We start from the raw sequence: 23800 nt of genomic DNA, 5'->3' as shown, positions 1-23800 counted from the left end.
ACACCTGTAATCCCAGATGCTCTGGTGGATGAGGCACAAGAATCGCTTGAACCTGGGAGGCGGAGGTTGCACTGAGCCAAGATTTCGCCACTGCCCAGCCTGGGCGACAGAGCGAGACCTTGTCTCAACAACAGCAACCACAAAGAACTTCAGACCAGAAAGCCACGTATTGATCAGCATTGTGAAGTTCTGGGGTTCCGTGAGGGTAATTCACCCCAGTACTATTCTACATGAGATGAATTTGGGAAAGTATGCTCTTGGGAAGGTGTTTACAGCCTGGATCAAGGGAGGTTTTATTAATAACAATTTCATGTATATTTCCTCTTGGTGAAAACCAAAGCATAGCACTGGGAAGTATGGATCCAAGTGTAACTGGTGTGTCTGTGGGGGTAGGAGTGTGTGTGTGTGTGTGTGTGTGTGTGTGTGTGTGTGTGTGTTTATAACGTGTACTCTTTGCCACGTAACCATGAGCCTTCTCTCCCTGTGGCCCAAAGCACTGCTTTCCTTTATGGCTAGGCCATAAAATGGGGATATGTAAAACTGAAACTAGGATGTGAGGTCTGAAAGGTACCTCAAGTCCATCTCGGAAACCTGTGCCATGTGGCCGTGTTCTCAAACTTCAGCCTGCCTTGGGATCACTGGAAGGGCTTGTTAGGGTGCAGATTGCTGGGCTCTGCCCTTAGAATTTCAGATATTGCTTGTCTGGTCCAGGCAGAGAGATGGGGTGGGGCAAGAGAATCTGTATTTTGAGCACGTTCCCAGTTGATATAGATGCTGCTGGTCTGTGGACCACACTTTGAGAACCAGTGATCTATAGAAAGTCCACCTGTACCCCCGTAAATCTAGATGACTTCTGCTTCTGTGATTTGACCTTTGCACATTCAACCCTGCTATCTCTTCTCCTTTCCTGGGGGCTTATGTGCTCATCAAATTTGTTGCCAGACTGGCTGTGGTGACTCATCCCTGTAATCCCAGCAGTTTGGGAGGCTGAGGTGGGAGGATCACTTGAGGTCAGGACTTTGAGACCAGCTTGGCCAACAAGGTGAAACCTGTCTCTACTAAAAATACAAAAATGAACCGGTCATGGTGGCATACACCTGTAATCCCGACTACGGTGGGTGGGGTGGGGAGCGCTGAGAACCACTTGAAATGGAGAGGTGGAGGCTGCAGTGAGCCAAGATCGTACCACTGCACTGCAGCATGGGCAACAGAGGAAGACTCCATCTCAAATACAAAACCAAAAACAATGTTGCCAGATCTAACAAATAAAAATATTGGATGCCCAGTTAAATAAGTATTCCGGATAAAAAAGAAAAACTGTTTAGTGTAAGTATTTCCCAGTTGTTACGTGGACATACTTATGCTAACAAAAGATACTCATTGTCTGAAATTCAAATGAACCTAGATGTTCTTCGTTGAATATGGCAACCTTTTCATCCAACTGAGGGTCACGTGTCTCTCTCTCTCTCCCTCCCTCTCCCCCTATCTCCTGCTCCTTCAACTGAACAGGCTAAAGCTGCCAAAGAAACAAGCCCAGAGAGGGTTTGTGTTTTTTGGATGGATCCACTTGCTGCCATGCGCTCACCTGGCAGACTTGGCTTGGTCTCAGCCAGGACAAACGTGGCTCCTCTTCATTTTGGTTCTCTTGCTAGCTCTCTGCTTTTTTTTCCTATCTATTCCTGTTTCTCTCATGCCTTCTTTTATGCCATCTCTCTTACGAGGGCTCTAAAAGGCAGAAATCTGCAAAGTGATGGGGCTGATCCAGGAAGAGTCTGTTCTCCACAGCAAGACGGGAGTCCAGGAGCCAAGTGACCTCCCGATGTTGGAGGGATAAGGTGACATCTGGCCTAGAGAGAGCACAGAGATCACCTGCAAGCTCACCATGTATTACGAAAAGGATAACATTTGCCTTGGAGAAGTGTGCCTAGCAGGGCTGGGGCGAGGGGTCATGGTTGGAATGGGACAGTGTCCAGGGCTTGAAGGAAATTGACACCATGTGGTCTCTGATGCTGGCAGAGGGAGCCCACTAATGTGGACTTGATCATGCATGGAGGGGCAGAGAGAAAGTTGAGCAATCCAAGGCCTCATGGAGCCTTGGGCTTGGACTCCATGTCCTCCTAAATAGCCCCATTTGTCACTTTCTCTTGCCAAGGCTGCTGTATGCTGAGGATGGAGCAATGGGGGAAACAGAAAGCTTGGCGGCGTCTCTTCACTTTGCCATCCCCTTTGCTGTCTGTGGGCCTCAGGCCTGTGTCCTCCCCCTCCCTTTGCTGTGAATAGCTCTCTAAGGCCGAAGAAGTAGGTCATAACCTCAGAGGAACGAGAGGGCGCTCTTGTCCATGGTCACCCCAGGGCCTAGCCAAGAGGGCCTGTGTGCACTGCCCTCCTTTGAGGGCAGCGTTTGTCCTCCTTTGTCCCCAGCATGGCATGCAGAAGGACAGTGGGATGCTGCAGGACGGGAGAGTGAGAGGGAGCCCCATTTCCTTGATGCACTCACTTGTTCTGTGTGGGACCCAGACCCACCTTGGATAAGAGGGTCTATTTTTCCTTCTGTATCAGACACCAGGAAAAACTGTTCTGCTGTGCATTTGTAGTGCACAGCGCTGGGCAGAGAAGGAAGATGAGGATGACGCCTCCTGTCTCCGTTGGGCATCTTCTGTTCTGAGCGCTCCCACTCACTGTCTCCTTGGCTCTCTGTCACAGCCCAAGGAGGTAGGTTGGCAGGCGTGGCTCTCCCAGTTTGTTCACTGGGGACACTGAGCCCTGAAGACATGACAGGCCAGCCCAAGGTCACACAGCCAGTGAGCAAGGGACAGCATGGCCATGCGACAGATGACCGTCCTCTCCCAGCGGCTGGATCTGCCTCTCCCCGCTTCACTGAGGTGTCCCTCTGGCCAGCTCCACTTTGGTCTGCATGCTTTCATCTTCTCTTTTCTAGCTGGTTTCCTCTTCTCCAGCCTCTTTCCCTATGGCCTTGCTCTCCTTGTGGCCTGTCAGGGAAATACTTGGGATTCCCCAAAGGGTAAGACAGCAGGAAGCCATGTACTCCCCATTCATGCTGCTGTTCCTTCTCCAGCCTGTGGGGCTGGAGACATTTGAGAGGCCACATGGATGGTGAGGCCAGTCGAGGTCCTGAGGTTCCCAATGTCAGGGATGGGAGAACTGGCCTTGCAGGAGAGAAACAAGGCTCCCTGTGTGCTGGGTGGGAACCGGCGTTATGTGGGATGCTCCCAATACATGCACAGAGTGTGTGGGCTCTCAGGCCTGCTGTGGCAGGCAGTGTGCTTCCCCAGGGAGATAAGCCAGCAGTGACTTCCCACTGCCCCAGCCCCTGGCCTGCCAGGCATGCTACCCCGGTCCCCAGTTTCCTTTCTGATGTTGCATCCATGCAACAACCAAAGGTTGGCATTCCCACCTTTAGTCTGTTAGCCACGTGGCAGGGCTTGTGTATTTGCAGAAGGGATGCACGGCTGTCTACACCTCGTCCCTGCCCAGAGGTGCAGCTGTGGAGGATGTGAATGAGGAAATCAATGGAGTCTGCCACTCTGGGAATGTGTGTTCTAACCGGAGAAACCCAGCCGGGCAAAATCAGGAGCTCCTCGTGCAATGAAGCATTTGGAAAGAGGGAGAAATCTTCCAGTGGACTGGGGAAGGGGTGGAGGGATGGCAGAGGAGACTTTGCACTGGCTTAACACAGAAGAGACCAGCGGAGGATGCCTGTGGCATATCTCACCCAGGGAGACTCTTTCGCCTCCCTGGCCACTGGCTGCTTTGACCCTCAGACGGATTCTATGAGGCATCTAGGGAAGGGACTGTTCACCGTTTTGCAGGTGGGATTTCGCAGTGCCAGGTTGATGGGCTTGGGCAAGCCCACCCAGGACCGCAGCCCCACGAAAGGTGGAGCCCAGCTTTCCTGACTGGGTCCCAGGAATTCTCCACAAACTCACAGGCTCCTTCCTGTGTTCCTTTGCCTAAAAGAGCCATTTAGAGCAGGCTGTTTCTGTGTCTCGTTGGGGTCCTTTTTGTCAGCCAATCACTGGGTTTTTCTTAAGTGACCCTAGGAGCCTGTCTCTCCGGGAAGTATCAGTCCTCAAGGAGCTCACAGCTTGAGTCCCCGCAAAGACTTGGTTCCCCCACTTTTCTCCCCTCCCACTTCCTGGCTTCTTCCACCTGGGAAGCTGCAGGGAGGAGATGCTACTGGCAGGACAGAGGAGAAGAAGGCAGCCAGACTAAACCCCTGTTTTCACCATTGCATCTTCTCCCCGACACCAGGTCCCGGCTGGCCGACTTCCATGCCAATTGTCGAGCCTCCTACCACACGGTTACCAGCTGCCCTGCGGACAACTACCAGGCATGTCTGGGCTCCTACGCTGGCATGATTGGTAAGCTCTTCCTGCACACCTGGGCTCTGTGAGTCCTTGCTGCCCGCATCTTACCAGCCCAGAGCCAGTCGGGGGAGACAGCCTGAGCCCCGATTTCTCTGCAGCAGATTGAGAGAGACCTGTGAGGGGAAACCAGCGGGAAGGCAGCTCTGTAGCAAGGAGGAGGGCCCCAGGGTTCTTCTGAGGCTCTTGAAATAAGAAGCAAAGGTGACATTCATTGCAGGGTTCTGATATTCCAGGCTCTGTCCTGAGCAGTTTATGGGGACTGTTACTGAATTCTCCCAACAGCTCTTTCTAGGGGACTGGAGATACCTCCATTTCATAGATGAGGAAACTGAGGCTCTAGAGAAGTTGAGTCACTCAGAGCCCCTCCGAGTGGGGTAAGTAGGCTTACCTTGCTCATCAATGTTGGCACTGATCCCAGGATGTTAGCGTCATTCACTCTGATTTTATTATTTTTTTATGGTTAAGAATTTTATTATCAAAATTATTACATCTCTTGTGAAAGTTCAAATGTTACAGCAAGGTGTAAACGTTCCACTTGAGAAAGAAGTGATACTTCTTTGCTTCCAAGAGTTCCCCCCACCTGCCCCCACCCCCGCAAGAGGTTTGGTCTTGACAGCACCCTGCCCACACAGAGTGGCTGGGGTCTCTGCACATGCCAGGCAGGGTGAGGGCTGCCTGCCCACTGGCCTCCCCCGCCATTAATAGCCAAGGGGAGAATGCAACGCCCCCCATTAATAGCCAAGGGGAGAATGCAAACCCCAGCCCAAATGGAGAGACATTTACATACGTTTTATGTAATACACAAAGAAACCAGCATCCCAGGCAACGTGATTTCCACTCCCAGTACTCTCCCAGACTGATGGGTTTGTGGGGGAAACAACGAAAAGAAAAGTACTCTGCTGAAATCTCAGCCTTAAAAAAAGATAAAAATAAAAATCTCCCCTCATTTGAGCAAACACCTGATTAGATTTTGAAAAGTGAAGTCACACACAAAGAGAGAAGACTGTGCATATGAGAGTTGTAGGACAGGGTAGAACAGGGGATGCAAAAGGCTGGGGGAAAAGGAAGAGAAAACAAATTAGAGGGAAGGAAGGAGGGAAACTCACAGTATTATCTTGTCGAAAAGAAAAGAAGATCCACTGCAGCACCAGGGATTACACCTGCCATATATTCACTACCCCTACTATGGTTATAACTGAATACAAAATTAGATAACTAAAAACACACCAGATATTACAGTAAACAAGTGGAAGTCATAAGCTGGCAACCATATGGAATTTAAAAAGACTGTGTACCCCACCTGGGCTGGCTCCAGGGCTCTTCCAGGGGTGTACAACAGGCACAATGCACTGATGGGGAAAAGCTGGTCTGCTCTGGGCCCCTGCATTCTCCTTTCCCATCAAGCAGCCGGTCTTCTAAAATCAGAGTGATCTTCGGACCAGCAGCAGCCCACAATCTGGGAGGGGCTCCGGGGCCTCTTCTCCCCTTCCTGGTGCTGAGGAGCCCAGTGTCCTCTGTGCTGTGGCCCCTCTGTCCCTGCTGACCCCATGGTCACTGGGATAGTCATGCTCAGAGTTAGGAGTGTGATAGGGTCAGATGTGTGTTTAGGGGCCAGGTGAGAGGATGGGTACCTCTGCCCTGCTGTGCCTGGGGTCAGTCTGTGGGCCCAAGGGGAAAACCTCACCACACCCCTCTCCTTTCCCCCACCTTCTCCCTGCCCAGGGTTTGACATGACACCGAACTACGTGGACTCCAGCCCCACTGGCATCGTGGTGTCCCCCTGGTGCAACTGTCGTGGCAGCGGGAACATGGAGGAGGAGTGTGAGAAGTTCCTCCGGGACTTCACTGAGAACCCGTGTCTCCGTAAGTTCTGGGATGTTCTCCCCAACCCAGCAGGCCCTCCCCGCACACCGCCCCGGAGTCTCTCTTAGCCATTCCGTCTCCTCCCATGGGGATGGCTGCTGATGTACACGAAGCTTCTCCGCCATGGGCCTTGCCCATGAGGACCTTGGGTTTTTAGCTCTTGGAGATTCACACCAGAACTGTCGGTAGGTCAGCCTCAGTTTACCACCAGAGGCCTTGAACCTAGGTCAAGCCTGCTATTTGGTCTGGTCTGTTATTGGGACAGCTTCAGCCAGTTTCCCTTGGAGACTGAGCCTTCTCGTGAGGACCTCTGGTGTCTGTCTGTCATATCTCCCTTTAGCGGGTTTGTGTCTCCTTGGAACTGACTTCCATTCCACATCATCACACTCCTAACCCAAAAGCTAGAGGGAGGTAGCCACAGGCCAGCTCAGTCCTCCTTTGATCTTTCCAGCCCAGCACTCATTTCTGCCCAAGCACACCTGCAGATTTCTTACCTCTTTCCTTCCCTCCATTATTTATTCTGTCCATCCATCCATCCATTCCTCCCTCTGTGTATGGCACTGGAGAGTTGTAGATCCAAGTTTTTAAGGAGGGAGTAGCTGATAGAGGCGGACAGAGAGGGGTCGCTCAGGATCCCAGCGCAAGGGGAACTGCTCTAGGGGACAGATCTGCACAGGGACCTTGAGGAGTCCAGGGTGGGGATGCCCAAGTTGGCCAGGAAGAGGGAGGCCCTGAAGGCTTCTTGGAGAATGTATCCGTGAATGGTTAGCTGGGCATCAGTCAGTTGAAGAGGTAGGGAGTGCCTGGCAGAGGTCCAGGGCTCCACAGAAGATCATGGCAGGTGGAGGGTCCTGCCAGTAGTGTAGCCTTGCTACATAGTGCTGAAGATGACCGGAGTGACAGAGTTATCCGGACAGGTAGACAGCATCCTTGTCACTCAGGGCCTCACAGGCCTGAGGCATTTAGATCTTTTTGTTCTGCCGGGGTGACAGTGATGGTGTGAGTGTTTGAAGGAATGTCGGCAGCGGGTGTTGAGATCAGACTGACGTCCCAGAAAGCAAATCTGCCTGTTGTGTGAGGCAGTGGGGGTCAGAGAGATTATTCCAACAGGTGACCTGACACTGAGAGGCTCATCAGAAGGCCACAGTAGCCGCTCACAGGGGCACACAATGGTGGCTGTGGACCAGATTGTGGGAGGGGAACAGTGATGGGAGATGGGGGGAGGGATCTTTAGGAGGTGGGCTCAGTGAACTGCCAGGGAGGCACCATGGGTGACCCTCAGGATTCTGACATGGGGGAGCTGGGTAGATAAGAGATGACACCTTCAAGGCTGCAGTATGAGGGGTTGGGGGAAAGGAGTGTCCACAAGGGCAGGAGACATCCAGCCCAGGCTTAGACATGATGAGTTTGATGCATGTGGCATGTGGAGGCAGAGATTTTCTGGGCACCTGTGTGGATGGTGCGAGAGGAGCAGAGGCCAACCAGGGAAAGTCTATGGTGTGGGGCAGGCAGAGCTGAGTGTGGGGCCCTTGTGTGCCAGGGTGGGGACCTGGGAACGTCCAAGGAGGCACAAGGTCCGGAAGAGCCTGTGACTAGGGAGCTGGGGGTGAGGAGCTTCTGGAGGCGTGGCTGGTTGCACCATGCTCCCCAAGGCTCCCCTGTGCCCCACCCGCTTCCTTTTCTCCTTTTCTCTTCTGTGTTCCCCATCATGTACACTTCTTGCTATTCTGGCTTCTCTTTTTTAACCTCCCTCTTGCTGTGTTCTGAAGGCATGAGACCTTTGTAGGTATCTGAAAAAGAGGTTCAGCAGAGGGGATCTGGCTGTGCTGTGCTCTGTCCTGGCTTCTGGGCTATTCCGGGGAAGGGGTGGTCAGGGTGAGGAGAGTGAGGAGCAGAGCCAGGAGTGACGGATGTGGGTCCTGACTCCTCTGCATCTACCCTCACCCCATCCTAGGGAACGCCATCCAGGCCTTTGGCAATGGCACGGATGTGAATGTGTCCCCTAAAGGGCCCTCATTCCAGGCCACTCAGGCTCCTCGGGTGGAGAAGACACCTTCTTTGCCAGATGACCTCAGTGATAGCACCGGCCTGGGGACCAGCGTCATCACCACCTGCACATCTGTCCAGGTGAGGGGGTGTGGCTGAGGCATGGGGGGAGCACCATGGTGCCGGAAGTGGTGTGGGAAATGACTTGGCTGGGGTCGGGGAGGGAGGGGCTTCCCTTCCCATCAGGGATCCCGAGAAGCAGCGGAGAGCTGCCGGAGGGTCATTCTTCACCAGTTCCTTCATTTAGGCATTCGTCTTGCAAGTGCAAAACCCTGTTACATCACAGTATTATACTGCCCTGCAGGCTGTGGGGTCTGAAGAGCAGGCAGTGTGGCACAGCCTTGGCACAGGTGCAGAGGGAGCAAGTCCTGGCCATGTGCGGGGCCATGAGACACCCGTCTGAGTGGGGCAGGAGGCTCGTAGCATCAGCAGTGCACGTCCATAGCCAGGATGCGGGCTTGAGCGGGCCCCGGCCTAGTGGGGTTCAGGTCCCTCCTGGGCACCCACTGAGAAGTGTATGTGCCTGTCCTGGTTAGGGAAGCCCCCCCTTCTCTTTCTGCCTCACTCCCCTTCCCTTGTGGGCTCCCCTGCTCAGTAGCAGCTGACCTCCAAGTGCCCTCTTGGCAGCTCGCTGGGGAGCTCTTCCATGTCCTGTCCCTCCACTTGGTGCCTCTCCTGATTGGAGCTGAAGTGCTGTTGTCACCCTTGGGCAGCTCCTAATGACAGTGGGCATGCTTGAGTGGCCGCGAGCAGGGGGCTTGGGGTCCTGCTCCACAGACAATTGCTCAATTTCATGCTAGAGCGGCGGGCAGCTCAGCTGGTCAGGGCTGTGCCACCTGTCAGGTCCTCCAGACCCTACCAGCCTCTGCCATGCACCCTTCATCCAGAGCCCATTGGGCCGGCCCACCCTGGGAGAGACTGACTCAGCAGGACACTGGCAACCTTCCCAGGATGCCCATGTGGTTCCTTGTGGGCATGATGTCCAAAGCTGTGGCTTCGGGACCCTCACCTCAGTCCCCTTCACCATCAGCCCTGATGATTCTGAGGCCCACTTAATTATTTTGCCAAGGCATCGGTTGCTTGGTATCTTTTAGCCCCAGCCTAATTTTCTGTAATCTTGCTGTCAGGGGGCTTGTTCAGATTTTGGTGTGATCTCAGTGGACATATCGGTGACCTGTGTGTGAGATGATGTATGCAAAAGTGCTTAGTCAGTGGAGGAATGCTGCACAAATGTTGGGCATGACGGGTCCGGGGGCTCAGGAGGTTGCCTGGCAGGTGGCTGGGGTCTACTGACTAAGTCAGTCTGGGCAGGACAGACGAGACAGCCCTCCCAGGAGGAAAGGAGGAGAAAGAGACCCTCAAAAAGTGTCAGCCACTACCACTCTCCAGGTTTCTTCTCCGAGAAGAAGAAAGGGGAAGGGCCCCTGATTCAGTTTTAATTACAGTCTTTTTGACGAGCACCTACTCTTCCATGCTGGGAGCAAGAAGTGTCGAGTGAATAAGCCCTCGACCCTGCCCTTGGCTCACCTGGGGCTGCTGTGGGTGCCTCCCCTGCTACCCAGTCCACATCTGTCTCCTGTCTCTCAGCTCCCCTAGCTTGAGTGGCTCTGTGGTGGCCCTTGTGGGCCTCTTGGGTGTTAGGGACACCTATAGCTATAGAAGGGAGTCCCTGAGTGATCGCAGGGACACAGAGCTGAGCCTGGGTGGGAGGGAGGGTGGGGGAGCCTGTACACCCCAGATACGCCTTGGAGACACAGGCAAGATTGGCCGGGCACGGTGGCTCACACCTGTAATCCCAGCACTTTGGGGGGCCGAGGTGGGTGGATCACAGGAGATCGAGACCATCCTGGCCAACACGGTGAAACCCCATCTCTACTTGAAAAAAAAAAAAAAAAATTAGCTGGACGTGGTGGCATGCGCCTGTAGTCCCAGCTACTGAAGAGGCTGAGGCAGGAGAATCACTTGAACTCAGGAGGCAGAGGTTGCAGTGAGCCGAGATTGCGTTACTGCACTCCAGCCTGGTGACAGAGTGAGAGACTCCATCTTAAAACAAAAAGCAAAATAACAAAGAGAGAGGCAAGATTATTTTACTCGTCTCTGTCCTCCTCTGTCCTTCCTCTTTCCTTGGGGCAAGGCTTAGGGACCCACAGAGATGATAGCCAGTTGGGTCCCTACATGGATATCTGTATGTCAGGACTTGAAGGACCCTCCAACATCTTCCCAAACTCAAGGGACAGAGGCCTGGTGAGAACAGCCACTTGTCCACAGCCCCACAGCCAGTTGGCAGTTGAGAAGGGCCAGGAACCCTGCCCCTTGGCCACCTTCTGCTGCCTCCTCCTCCAAACCTCTCACAAAAGACTTTCCCATGGTGGGAATGGGGCTACTGAGTTGGGCTGTGGGAGTCTTGGGCACCACCAAAGTAGAGCCAGGAGCTGGGCCCCCTCTCAGTTGGCCCTGTGGCCGAGTGTCTTAAGTCCTGCTCTTCTAAGTGTCTCCTTCAGGCTGTGGCCCCTTCTCCAGGCAGCCCTGCCTGCCTGGGGCTCTGTGGACTGAGGCCTAGTGGGGTCTGCAGAAAGGTCTCTCCTGGGGACTTCTGTCCTGGCCCATGTATATCAAATATATACTTTGTCTGAATTTACTTGCCCATCTATCCATCCCGTTGGCCTCTAGAGCAGGGAACCTGAGTGTCAGGTCAGTCTTGGACACCTGCAGGATGGGTGAACCAGCTTCTGGCCTGCCCTTGGCCATTCCTCTGAGCAAAATGCCTCTCCCTGCCCTCTCCCACCCTTCTCCGCCTGGTGAGTCCTACCCAGCTGTCACCTCTTGGGAATGCCTTCCCCGATTGCATCCACACCAGGCTTCTTCTGGACTCCCGCTTTGCTTGTTCTTGGACCATCATGATGTGTTCTCTCCCCTGCTAGGCCAGGGTCCTGAGAGGCCAGAGTGGCACTTCACCCTCCTGTGTCACCCTGAGAAGCTGGATGCACAGTGCCTGGCATGCAGTGGGTGCTCTGTTAAGGTGGAAGGAGAGACCCTGGAGTCCCCAGTTCATTTGATTCATTGGAACTTTTTACTCTCCTGGAGGATGGTGTCTATGTGTTTCAGAGACCAATTCATTCATTGACTCAACAGAAATTTATCTTATTTTGCGCCACTGCATCCCAGGCACTGAGGCTAACAAGCTTCATGGGCCAGGACCCTTGTCCTGGTGCTGGAGGCTGGACAGGATGCAGCTCAGATGGCTATGAGGGAGAAGGTGATCGGTGCACCTGCTGCGTGCAGGACTGGCAGAGGGTGATGGGGTACAGAGGACCGAGGGAGTGCATTGACTGGGAGTGGAAGCCAAAGATCCTTGGGTGTAACAATGCCTGCTGCTAAGCCTGAAAGAATCCGGAGAATGGATGTGGGCTAGGAGCGGGCGGCTGCCCCAGGTGAATGAACAGCGGAGCCAAGGCAGAGTCAGGACAGCGCGTAGTGCTGAGTGTGGGGGTCTTCTGTGCCTGGTTTTACAAATGAGGTTTTACTGGAACACAACTATACCCTGTGTGTCTGTATTGTCTCCCTGTCACAGGCAGCACTGAGTCATTGTGATGGAGACAATGTGGCTGGCAAAGCCAAAAATCATTGTTCTCCGGCCCTTTACAGAAAGCCTTTGCCGACCCACCCTGGGGAAACGCAGGCCTGGCTGTGGGTTTTCTGGGGACACAGAGACTTACATGGGTGGGGGACTTGGGTGGGGGACATGCCCTGTCAGCCACAGGTGGAGGTAGTCCCATGATCCTAACACCCAGTGGAGTTGAGAGGCCACTGAAGGCTTTGGAACAGGGGAGGGTGAGTCATGACCAGAACCATGGTTTGGGAAGATGAATCTGATGGCCGGTAGAGTGTGGTTAGCAAGGGAGAACAGAAGACTTGTTAGGAGATCTTAGCCATAGTGGGAGGGAAGAACGGGAGGTACAGAGCGGGGTGGTGGCAGGGAGTAGTGAGAAGTATAAGTTACTGGGGGTGGCCTAGGTCTTGGACGAAGGCCAGGGGCACTGGGATTCAGGGGCAGGAGCAGGCACAGAAGCGGGGAGCACAGGAGAGCCCTGGCTCCAGCCAGCAGGACACCACTGCACTAGCGCCTTGGCCAGACCAGCAAGGCTTTTGCACTCTCGGCCCGGTGTTCGGGGATAGGGAGGAGGTGGGCAAGGAGGAGGAGGAAGGCAATAATTTCCTTCTGACTTCCTGGGCAACGGAAGTGGGAGAAAGTTCTATAAGGATGAAGCATGACTTTTTTACTGTCATTCCTCTCTGTGTCTGTGTCCTTCCCCCAGTGCCACCTGCAAGGGCCACTTCTTTCCTGCTTCCAGTGGCACCCACAGCACAGCCCTCAGGGGTCACCTCTTCCCACAGAGTCCTGGTGCTGCCTCCACAGTAATAGGCCACTAATTTGCTGTTAATGGCCCTGTGTCCTGCGGTCCTTGCAGCCTAGGCCTGGGCACTTTGGGACTTGAGCCACAGACACCTCCAGGGGATGAGAGGCTCCTGGTAGGGATGGAGTAAGTCCTGGGCTGTTTCCTCAGACTCACAAGCAGCCTTCTCTCCCCTCTGTGTATTTATTGGCTGTGAAGCCAGTTGTATTAGTCTGTTCTCACACTGCTAATAAAGACGTACCTGAGACTGGGTAATTCATAAGGGAAAGAGGTTTAATGGACTCACAGTTCCACATGGCTGGGGAGGCCTCACAATCATGGTAGAAGATGAAGAGCAAAGGGATGTCTTACATAGTGACTGATAAAGAGAGAGCATGTGCAGGGAACTCCCATCTATAAAACCATCAGAGCTCATGAGACTCATTCCCTACCACAAGAACAGCACAGCACAGGAAACACCTGCCCTGTGATTCAATTATCTCCCACTGGGTCACTCCCATGACACTTGGGAATTACAGGAGCTACAGTGCAAGATGAGATTTAGGTGGATATGTGAGAGTTTATTTCTCTATTAGAGTATAAGCCCCTGGAGAGCAGGGAGGCACTGAATTTGAGCCACTGGTGGTTTTGGCATCAGAGGTGGACTCTGTCTCTCTGCCCCTCCCCCCACCCGGTGTGTGAGATATGGCAAGCTCTCACAGTCTGCTCAATCTTTTATTCTTTAATTCCAAGTACCTCCACTTCCACTTTCTTCTCCTTTTCTTGTTTTTTAATTTTATTACATACCCAGGCATGCCACAGCACCAGCTCTCTTTGCTTTCCTTATTTGGGAAAGGACTGGCTCTCTAGTTTGCCACAGATGACCCCTTCCTTCTTTCCCCTCTCTCCCATCATATATCCACCTTATCTAAGAAAGTTTAAATGATTAGCCAATCAGGCCTAATTTAGATTGTGCTGGCAGACCCCAACCAATGGGGAAAGGACACGAAAGTAGGAGTGGAGTTAGGAGTAAAAGCTCCTACTCTCCTTTGTTTGGGTGCTCTCGTGGCTACCAGCCCTATGAGAGGCACCCTTCTGCACAGCAGTAAATTTGCTTTGCTGAGAAATCTGTTGTCTGAGTGCTTGTTTTCCCTTATGACTCAAAGCTTTATTCCTAACAAGGTGCCACTTGCAGAAAAGGTCAGCTGCTGGGCAACACTCCCCCCAACCCCCCAGGCAGGGTTCTGTGTTCCCAGGACTGGCAAAGGGCCTCAGGCTGGCCATCAGAGGAGGTCACTGTGACCTTCACTGTGTTTTCTGGAAATGAGGTGGATGTGTGCATCTGGGGCAGAGACTTCTTGCACTTTGCAGAGATGGCTGGGGGAGGCTAGGAGAGAGCAGGAGGCTGACCCAGGTCACCTGCTGACCCTGGGTTTCAGCCTATAGCCCTTTCCCCATCCTTCACTGCTTCTCTCCCAGGCTCTGCTTTAGGATGGGGAACTTATCGTGGTGCAGCTTCATCCCTTGTGGGATCAGCACTGAGTCCTTGGATTTGTGTTGAATGAGGCTGTGCCATGTTCAGGGTCACACATAGCAGTCATGGTCACTTAGTGAGGTGCATTGTCTGCCCATTTTACAGATGAGGAAACTGAGCCTCCAGTGGAGTCACCCTGGGTCATTGGCAGAACCAAGACTTGAGCCCAGGGCTCTGGCCTCTCTGGCCTTTCTTCTTGTTCCATTTTTGGGCCACCACAGACCAGGGGCTGTCCTGTGATGATAGACACCAAGGATTAGGACCCTTTGGTCTAAAACATAATTGAAGACTGGGAGGGGTCCACGTGGTCAAACACCTGTAAACCAATTCCGAGCACCTGAAGGAAGAGCTCAGAGGAGCCTCTTAGGTACCTGCACCAAGCGGCTGTGGCTGTCCGCCCTGGAGGCCTGCCCAGCCTAACTGCCCACGGGCTCAAAAGTACTTAGATGTGGGTGATGGCTCTGCGGTGGGGAGGGTCACATCCCTGATCTTCACGGAGGCCAGTTCCTGTCTCCCGCCCAAGGGCCCTGTTGCCCCTGGCAGAGACCCCACCTTGGGGCAGATGTCCCTTGGGGACATCTATTTTAAAGCAACAAAGATATAGTGGTAAAAGGATCAATGCAACAAAATTAAAAGCTAACGATCCTAACACCCAGATACATAAGACCTATAAAGAGACTTAGACTCAACGAGACAGAAAATTAATAAGGATATCCAGGACTTGAACTCAGATCCAGAACAAGTAAACTTAATAAACATTTATAGAGTTCTCCACTTTAAATACATGAAATATACATTCTTGTCAATACCACATCACACCTGCTCATAGGTTTAAATGAAATATTGATCGGCCATTATTAAGCACAATTATTGGCATAAAAGAGGTTTTCAATACCCATTTTTAGAATAAAGCAACATTTCTGTTCTCTCTCCCTCTTTTTCTTCCTCTCCTTCACTCCTTTTTTTTCTTTCCTTCTCTCCTTAAAAAAAAAAAAAAAAGAAAAGAGATTCCTGTGGAAGAACATAGATCCTTATTAGTTTTCTGAAAAAAAAAAAAGGCGGGGGGGCCTGGGAGGTGTTTTGCTGTCCCCTGATAATCAGCATCAGATGAGAGGGTACGGTAGTCATTCTCAGGCTCCTCATCTCCCACTTTGTTCTTTCCCCTGTCCTCGGTTGCCTCCTTCCTCTATTTCTTCCCTCTGTCCCTTCCTCTCTTGCTATCTTCCCCCCTTGGCTTCATCCCCTTCCCATGCCTTCCCCTCCCCGTCTCTGTCCCCTCCCTCTCTCCTCTGTCCCCTCCCCTCTCCCATGTCCTCTCCTGTGTGCCCCCCTCCTCTGTCCCCTCCTCTCTCCCTCTGTCCCCTCCCCTCTCCCATGTCCTCTCCCGTGTCTCCTCCCCTCTCCACTGTTCGTTCCCCCTCTCCTATGTCCCCCATCCCCTCCCACTCTCCTGTGTCCCTTCCCTTCTCCTCTGCCCTTCCCTTCTCCCTCTGTCCCCTCCCCCTCTCTGTCCCCTCCCCCTCCTCTGTCCCCTTCCCATCTGTCCCCTCCCCTCTGTCCTTTCCCCCTTCCCTCTGCCCCCTACTCTTTCCCCTGTCCCCTCCCTTCTCTCTCCCCTCACCTTTCCTCTGTCCCCTCCCCCTCTCCCCCATTCTCTCCCTGCTCTTCTGTCCCCCCCCACTCCCTCTTTCCTGTTTCCCTTTCTCCTCTTCTCCCTTCACCTGGTCTCCTATCTTTCTTCCACCCCTTCCCTCACTCTCCTCTTCCCTGTCATTTTTACTGTGTAATACTTGCCAGCGTCCCCTTCCCTCTATCCTCATTAAGAGGAACCTGTCAAGTTCTGTTCACTCCAAGGAGCAAAATCCAGTTGCAGGCCTCCTTTGCTCCAGAGAGCTCAGCCTTCAGATCCTCTCTCTTCACACCTGGTCGAACCCCCAGACCAGGGAAGATGCTGTGCTCAGGGTGCTGGGTGCTTTGTCAGCAGCTCTGCATGGGCTGACCTTGGGTGTGATGCTGCAGAGTGTCTAGGTCCAGGGCTCCCCTGAGAGCAGTACAGCCACAGCACATTGTACCGGGCCCCCCACCTCCCCGGGCCCTTCTTGTTGGTTGTTTTCTCAAGCCTTATTTTGTTAAGTGATAGACCATTTTCCAAATAATTTTATGGGTAACCTCACTATACAAAACAAATAAAAATTTGTTTTTATTTGTTTGGTGGAGCTGCTTTGGTGGATGGGGGGTGAGGACCTTGAGTTCAGGAGGCTTCTGCTCTGTGATTGCATGTGGGCTCTGTGTTTAGTGAGCCCTGTGTTGGGGGGGACACAGGGATAAGACAGGGACTCCCAAAAATGGCGGGGCCTGGCCTGCCACACCCAAAACGATCAGAGTAGGAAGGGATGCTGGGTGTCCATAGGTGCTGGGCCACACGCATAGACCCCAACGGGCCATAGGATGTCACATGTGGGGACTGAGGTGACTGAGCAAGGATCGGCCAAGGGTTGCGGGAGGACAGATGAGATGCCATGATGGCAGCACAGCCTCCGAGGGGGTGGGCGTGCTCTGTTTCCCCCTTACCCAGCCCGGTGGCCTCAGACAGTCTTAGCTGGAGCAGCACCAAGCCCTGGAGAGTAGAGTCCAGGCCTTGGGTCTGGAAGGTGCTGTAAAGCACATCCCCTTCTGCAGAGGGCAACAGCTGGGGAGGTGGCTGGGTGCCGCCTTGTCACCTGGGGACACTCCGGGTTCCGTTCTGCTGTGCTAATCATCACCATGGTCTTATCTTCACCGTTGACAGGGACTCGACTCTTGGCTGGGGTCTCCACACCACAGCTGGGGTCTTGTTTAGCTGACCAGATGCCCTGGGTGGTAGATTGCCTGTGATGTCCAAGGGGTTATTGATACTCCTAGCCAAGAGCAGTGATTTCAGCATAATTTCTTGTGCTTCCCAGTTGCTTCTGGTGGCCAGAGCTTCCCTGAAAGTGCCTTGGGAACAAGCCATTTGAAGCTTGGGTGGAAGTGCTGCCTCCCCAGCTGGTTCCCATGCTTCTCCATTATGGTGATGATAGCACAGGGCTGTTGATCATGCACACCCTCTGGCCCTGCATCCAGGTGGCCATGTCAGGGTAGAGAATCCTGGAATCATCACCAAGCCAGCCTTTCTCGTCCCTCACCGTGTCCACAGTGCTCCCAGGTGCGCACATCCATTTAGGACAGAAATGGCCTGGTGCAATTGCCAGATATCCACCTAATGGATACCAGTGGCAGACATCACTAATCAATCACGCTTCTCTTTCTCTCAAGGCCAGATGAGCGCTCATGATCTTTTTCTGTAGAGCCCTCCATCAGCCATGTCAACTTAACAGGTGTTGGCTCTTGGAGGCTATTTCTGATCTGTAGCATTCATTCATTCATTCATTCATCATTCATTCACGCATTCATTCATTCATTCAGTCATTCATGGATACAGGCATCTAGTGAATGAAATACTTGTTGAGTTATTATGAACCTGATACTACTCAGTGCAAGGAAAAGAAGACGCAGTTCCTAAGAGTTGCTCTGAGTGTGTAGACAGACATGCAAATGGCTGATGACTATATAATGCTGCTAGTTGAGAGCTTCAGAACCTCTGTTCTCCAGGAGCCAGAGGAGTCAGGACCTAGTTGCTGAGGGTGTCAGAGAGGGACAGGAGCATTTTGTTCTATGTGGAATTGAGCCACCCCTCTTCACGGGGTACGCTGTGCTTAGCAAAGCCAACAGTGTGTGACATGCCCTCATCTAAGTCACTGGACAAAGCGCAGCCAGGAAAGGCCTGGTGACTTGCCCTGACTGGTGCCTTCTCTCTTGCAGGAGCAGGGGCTGAAGGCCAACAACTCCAAAGAGTTAAGCATGTGCTTCACAGAGGTGAGCTGGGGGCAGAGTGTGGGTGGGCGGAGGGCTGGGCCGGGGTGGGGCGGCATTTCCCTGGCAAGCCTTAGATCCAGCACCCTCAAATCTCACTGCATGGGCTGGACCAGCTGAGCTTCTGGACCTGGGTGGGCACTTACTGTGCTGGAGTGGGGGTGGGGGAGTGCAAAGGTCGTATCCTTGGGGAGAGACAAATGGCTGCTCTGAGCAGAGGCCCTCCCATAGCTTCCTTACTCTTCAAGACAATTGTGTCGACTACCTGCTCAGCACTGTTTCTGTGACATTCAGGAGGCACAGTGGTGGAAACAGACCCAGTTCTTTCCTTGAAGAAACTCCCAGCATAGGAATATATGTGACTTCCAGACCCAATATAGTAACTTAGATGGAAAAAAAAGTCATTGTGAGACCTTGCAGAAGGAAGAGAGAGAAACTCAGACAAATACGTTCAGGGAGGGCTTCATGGAGGAGGAGAGATTTAAAGAAATTTAGGAACAGGGAGAATGTGGTCTCCCTCTCCTCTCCAGAAGAAGATCCCTGTGGAGCCTATGAGCTCCTTCTCCTGGAACTCTTTATACCATCTCCTTTCTCACTGGGACTCAGGTCCACAGCCCTCATGCAGGAAGGAGCAGCCTGTTTTCCTGGGGACCGCTGCCCTCTTCTCCAAACCCCAGGGCCTGTGACAAGAAGGGACAGAGCATTCCCCTGTTACTCCTGCCTGGGCTAGCTCCAGGAGAGCCAGCACTGCCTTCAGAGTGCAAAGAAGGGTCCCTGTGGGCGTAAGAGGGCGGGGGCTTGAGGTCTCCAGTTCCTGAGTCCATTTCTCTACCTGATCCCAGGCTTCCTGACTGTTTTCTCTGTTTTCACTCTCTTTGTTCCTGACTCTCCTCCTGTGGACTCAGCTCACGACAAATATCATCCCAGGGAGTAATAAGGTAATCAAACCTAACTCAGGCCCCAGCAGAGCCAGACCATCGGCTGCCTTGACCATGCTGTCTGTCCTGTTGCTGAAACTGGCCTTGTAGGCCCTGGGAACTGAGTTGGAAGATTTTCTAAAGCTACGCAGACAAGAACACCTGCCTGATGAAACGGAAACACAGACATACACACACCTTGCAAAAAAAAATTGTTTTTCCCACCTTGTCGCTGAACCTGTCTCCTCCCAGGTTTCTTCTCTGGAGAAGTTTTTCTAAACCAAACAGACAAGCAGGCAGGCAGCCTTAGAGCTGGCACAGGGGTTCCCTGGCTGAGGACACCCTGGTGCTGAAGAGGGCACGACGCTCTAGATATGCCCTTCACTTTCTCCTGGTGTTTTTTTCTCTGGACCCTTCTGAAGCAGAGACCCGGACAAGTGCCCTACAGCGGAAGGGACTCAGCCTGAGGCTGGCTGGGGGCAGGACCACACAGCTGCTTCCCCAGGCTGTCTACTCTGGGGACCTACTGGGGGCTGGAAGAGGGCATTGGTCAATGGGGCAGCGGGGTCCACCTTCAGCCCCTTGGCTTCAAGGATGGAGGTGGTTCTGCCCTCCGTCTCTGCCCTTGGGTGCAGCTGGTGGGTCTGCAGCTGGTGTGGGAACTCCCCACAGATGCCAGTGGAGGGGGTTAGCCCCGTGCTGGGCTCCCCCTGACCGTAGCCTGGAGTGGTGGGGCTGGGGACCAGCTCCAGGAGGACTTCGGAGTTTAGCCTGCCTGGGAGAACCCCTTGTGGGGAGGCAGCAAAACTTGGACACCAGCTTCTTTCTCAGTGGCAAAAATTCTGAAGTCAGAGAGAAATGATCCTTTGGTGGCTTTTTTTGGTTTCTCGTGGGTCCTTTTGGCAGGTCTCCGTTTGGGGAGAAGGAGAGGAGAGACCACAACTGGGCATGTGTCTGCAGCACCTGGGCCTGGAGCACTCCTGCTCTCTTCTCCCTCCTCCTCTCCACGTTCTCTTTCCTGATTTCCTAGATATACGTCAGCTGTACGTACGCACCGGGGCGCCTCTCCTAACATATATGTATATACACATCCATATACATATATCGTGTGGTTTCCCCTTTCTTTCCTTTTTTTAAGCAACCAAACTATGGAAATCATACCCCAACAGATGAGCGAAAATGTATTATTGTAAAGTTTATTTTTTTTAATACTGTTGTCTATACCGGGGAAAAAGGACATTGCCCCCCAGCGCCCTGCTTCAGTCAGCCTGGCTGGGCCCTGGCGGGGCTCCTGACCCACATCCACGCTTAACCAAGGCTCCAATAAACGTTCTAGGAAGCAAGCTGCCTCTGCCTCGGTCCCGTGGAGTTTCGTCCCCATTTTCTTTAGTCCAGTGTTACCTGCTTAAATGGAGCTCCCAGTGGGCTGGGGAAAAGTGTGTCCGTGTGTGTACTTGTGTGCCTGTGTGCATGTCCACGTGTCTCATCCGTGTGTCCACATTGTGGGTAGATGGAGCTCTGTAAGGAGCTGATTTGACATGAGGGGGCTGAGGGTCCCCGCTGTGCTGAGGCTGCTGGGCTGTTCTGTTCCCTCCTGCTCACCTCTCCGGTTGGCACAAACGCCTGTGGCTCCTAGACGGGAAGAGAATGCGGTGGACATGGCGTGGTGGGGAGTGACAGCTTGGCATCACTTGTTGGAACTGTTTTATAGTGAGGCTGTCTGGGTGGCCCTGATAGTCTTACATAGAGCAAAGCGGTATGGTCCCTGGGACTCCTGGCTTATTTGAGATGTGTGATTGTGAAGGCAGTGACCTGGCTTCTTGGGTCCCACCAGAGAAGGAGGAAGTGATTGTGAATGTTCTGGGGTTAGGGTCTGAAAGAGCATACGTGGTTTTGGGGGCTCCCTCTATTCCTTCCTTTCCTGTTTCCCCATTTGCTCCCCAGGCCCCACTTGGGACACTAGGCCTGCCATGGTCTCCCAGAGAGATTCCCCACGTAGGAGTAAGAGAATGCCTGCTGGCCAAATGTGTGAGTGTGTGCAGGTCTGTGAGCCTGCTTGCGTGCGTGTGTGCGGGTGCAGGCCTGCACTTGTTCCTGGGCACATCTGAGTACATGCCCGTGGCAGGAGGGAGACTGAAGGACTGGGAGGTAAGAGGATGTCTCTACTGTCAGCCTGGCCTTTGGGGTTGTGTGCGAGCTCAGCCCATTTCAACTGGACCACAGGATGCAGCTTTCCCACCTCCCAATTCCAGGTGCCCTGGATGGCTTGTTTCTGGTTGTACATGTGTGAGCAGTGTCTGTTCACGGCATTTATCGCTGTGGTGTGTCACCTTCCAGCCTCTGTGTGGAGCGGGTAGAGTGAGCCAGCCATCTGTCTAGCCATCGCTGGCCTTACTGCGGGTAGATGTGGTCATGGCATACTTGGAAATCCATGTTCTTTGCAAACAGCAAAGACCATTGAACTTAAAAAGTACTTTACTGGAAGGCCATGGGAGAAAGTGGCTCATAGAATCTGTGTGAGGTGGGGGCACAGGGGAGGTGACAGCAAGGACTGGAGGTGACGGCAGGGACTGGAGGGGATCTGAGGGGCTGGACGTCAGGATCTACAGGGTCAGCATTCTGCCTCCTCTGTGATGAATGGCTGCCAACCATTGCCCAACTGGCTCAGCTGGGCCTGTGTCTTTCCTCTGCCATACTTAGGTAGGAGAGGGAGGATATATATGTCATGTTTAATATCCCTAATAAGAGGGAAGCCCTTGGGCTACATCATAAGGGAGAGAAAAATTCCCAAAAGGAAATTGAGGTGCCATTATGAAGGAGGAATGGATAGTGGCCAGCTTTACTCTGCCCTAAAATATTTTCCCATTTTAGTATCACGTGGCTGAAATTTTACCATTAGGTATTCATTCCTTTGGTTGAGATGATTCCTGTTCTTTGTGATTCTCTCAAAATATGCAAATAGAACTGAAATAGTAAAATGTTCTATCTTAATGTTAGTTAATTTAATGGTGTAAATGAATCCTAGTAACATTAAAACATTTGCATCTAGACATTGAGATTAGGGTTGAGGGACCAAAAACAGGAAGTGAATCAGGGCAAGATTGGTAGGGACCACCAGAGATAGATTTTTTTTTTTTTTTTTTTTTTGAGACAGTCTCACTCTGTCACCTAGGCTGGAGTACAGTGGTGCAATCTTGGCTCACAGCAGGCAGCCTCAACCGTTTAGGTTCAACTGATTTTTGTGCCTCAGCCTCCCAAGTAGCTAGGATTACAGGCATGTGCCACCATACTCGGCTAAGTTTTTTTTTGTTTTTTTTTTTTTGTATTTTTAGTAGAGATGAGGTTTCACCGTGTTGGCTAGGCTGGTCTTCAACTCCTGACCTCAAGGAATCCGCCCACCTCAGCCTCCCAAAGTGCTGAGACTACAGGCATGAGCCACTATGCCTGGCCACCAGAGATAGACTTTTAGATTATCTTGGAGTTACTGTGGCAAACTGCAACCACATGCAATACAGGGCCCTGTGCCTTTAACCCGGAATCAGCAAAGTATATAAAATTAGCTTTTGTTGCCACCAGCCCCCTTAGGATTCCTGATCTGGGGCATGCCTCTGTCTGCAAGTCCCATTCACTCTGTTTTCTAGGCTCTGATATCAAGTGTGAAGCCATACAGGAGGCCCATTCAGAAGCTCAGGACTGAGGGAGCAGTGCTGCAGGCCCATGCTGACCCACGGTAGTCCTCACAGCAGGGCGCCTGCCTGGCATCAAGACCAAACACAGGGTCGTCACCTCAGTTCCTGGCACCTCAGACCCTGTCTTTGCAATCTGCTCGGCACACAGGTTTCCCAGAACCAGGCTCAGCACTGCTCTTGCTAGTCCCGCCCTGGCGGGGATGCTCAGGCCCTGGAGATGCCCTGTTGTCTCCCCAAGTCCTTCCTGATGTTGGTCCCTCGGCTGCCAGGATGGACACCTCTGGCCGTCCTGGACTCTCGCCCATGACTCATTTGCTCACTGGAGTCCTGAGGATCTCTGGTTTAACCTCCGAGTGTCGGTTGCCTGCTGGTTCCTGCCTCCAAGGGTCTGGTAGCCCACCTGCTATGGCTTCACTTCATGCCAAAGGGACTTGTGTGTGTGTATGTGTGCACGTGTGCATGCAACCATCATGCCACTTCACTGCCAGAGGGAATTGTGTACGTGTGCATGCCCCTATGGCTTCACTTCATGGCAAAGGGACGTGTGTGTGGCCATGCATACACATGCACCTAGTCTCTAGTTCCCAGCCACAGGCCGTCAAATGCCTAAGATGTAGACTTTCCTTTACTTACAGAAGGTTAAAGCCCCAGTGTTCCCTGCCAGCTGGAGAAATTCTTTACCAGCATTTTCTAATCTGTGAAATGAGTTTAAATTGGGCTGCCCCCCCACCAAGTATGCTGGGACTGGTCACATACTCCATATTTTTAAAAATTTATATATTTATTTAAATATATATTTTAATATTATTTTTTGAGACAGAGTCTCACTTTGTCACCCAGGCTGCAGTGTAGTGGTGTGATCATAGCTTACTGTAACCTCAAGCTCCTGGGCTCAAGCCATCATCCCACCCTAGCCTCCCAAGTAGCTGGAACTCCAGGTGTGTACCACCATGCCCTATTCGTTTTATTTCTTTTGGTAGAGATGGAATCTCACTATGTTGCTCAGGCTGATCCTAATTGTCTGGCTTCAAGGGATTCATCTGCCTCAGCCTCCCAAAGTCTGAGATTACACATGTGA

The 23800-nt window shown here is 52.6% G+C and overlaps 1 protein-coding gene across 8 annotated transcripts in view; it reads left to right on the top strand.

Annotated features, from left to right (window-relative positions):
* GFRA2 (GDNF family receptor alpha 2) overlaps positions 1 to 20376 on the top strand; it is a 186532-nt gene extending 166156 nt beyond the window's left edge. For all 8 annotated transcript variants that reach the window (XM_078346896.1, XM_078346897.1, XM_078346895.1 and 5 more), the window contains 5 exons: positions 4273 to 4382; positions 6111 to 6251; positions 8206 to 8378; positions 18066 to 18119; positions 19022 to 20376. In XM_078346896.1, the coding sequence (XP_078203022.1) occupies positions 4273 to 4382; positions 6111 to 6251; positions 8206 to 8378; positions 18066 to 18119; positions 19022 to 19144 (601 nt within the window). In that variant the 3' untranslated portion in view covers positions 19145 to 20376. The remainder of the gene's footprint in view (positions 1 to 4272; positions 4383 to 6110; positions 6252 to 8205; positions 8379 to 18065; positions 18120 to 19021) is intronic.
* Positions 20377 to 23800: the final 3424 nt, after the last annotated feature.

Source organism: Callithrix jacchus, chromosome 13 (assembly GCF_049354715.1).
Source record: "Callithrix jacchus isolate 240 chromosome 13, calJac240_pri, whole genome shotgun sequence".
In the NCBI taxonomy this organism is placed as follows: domain Eukaryota; kingdom Metazoa; phylum Chordata; class Mammalia; order Primates; family Cebidae; genus Callithrix; species Callithrix jacchus.
This window is presented reverse-complemented; position numbering and strand designations above follow the sequence as displayed.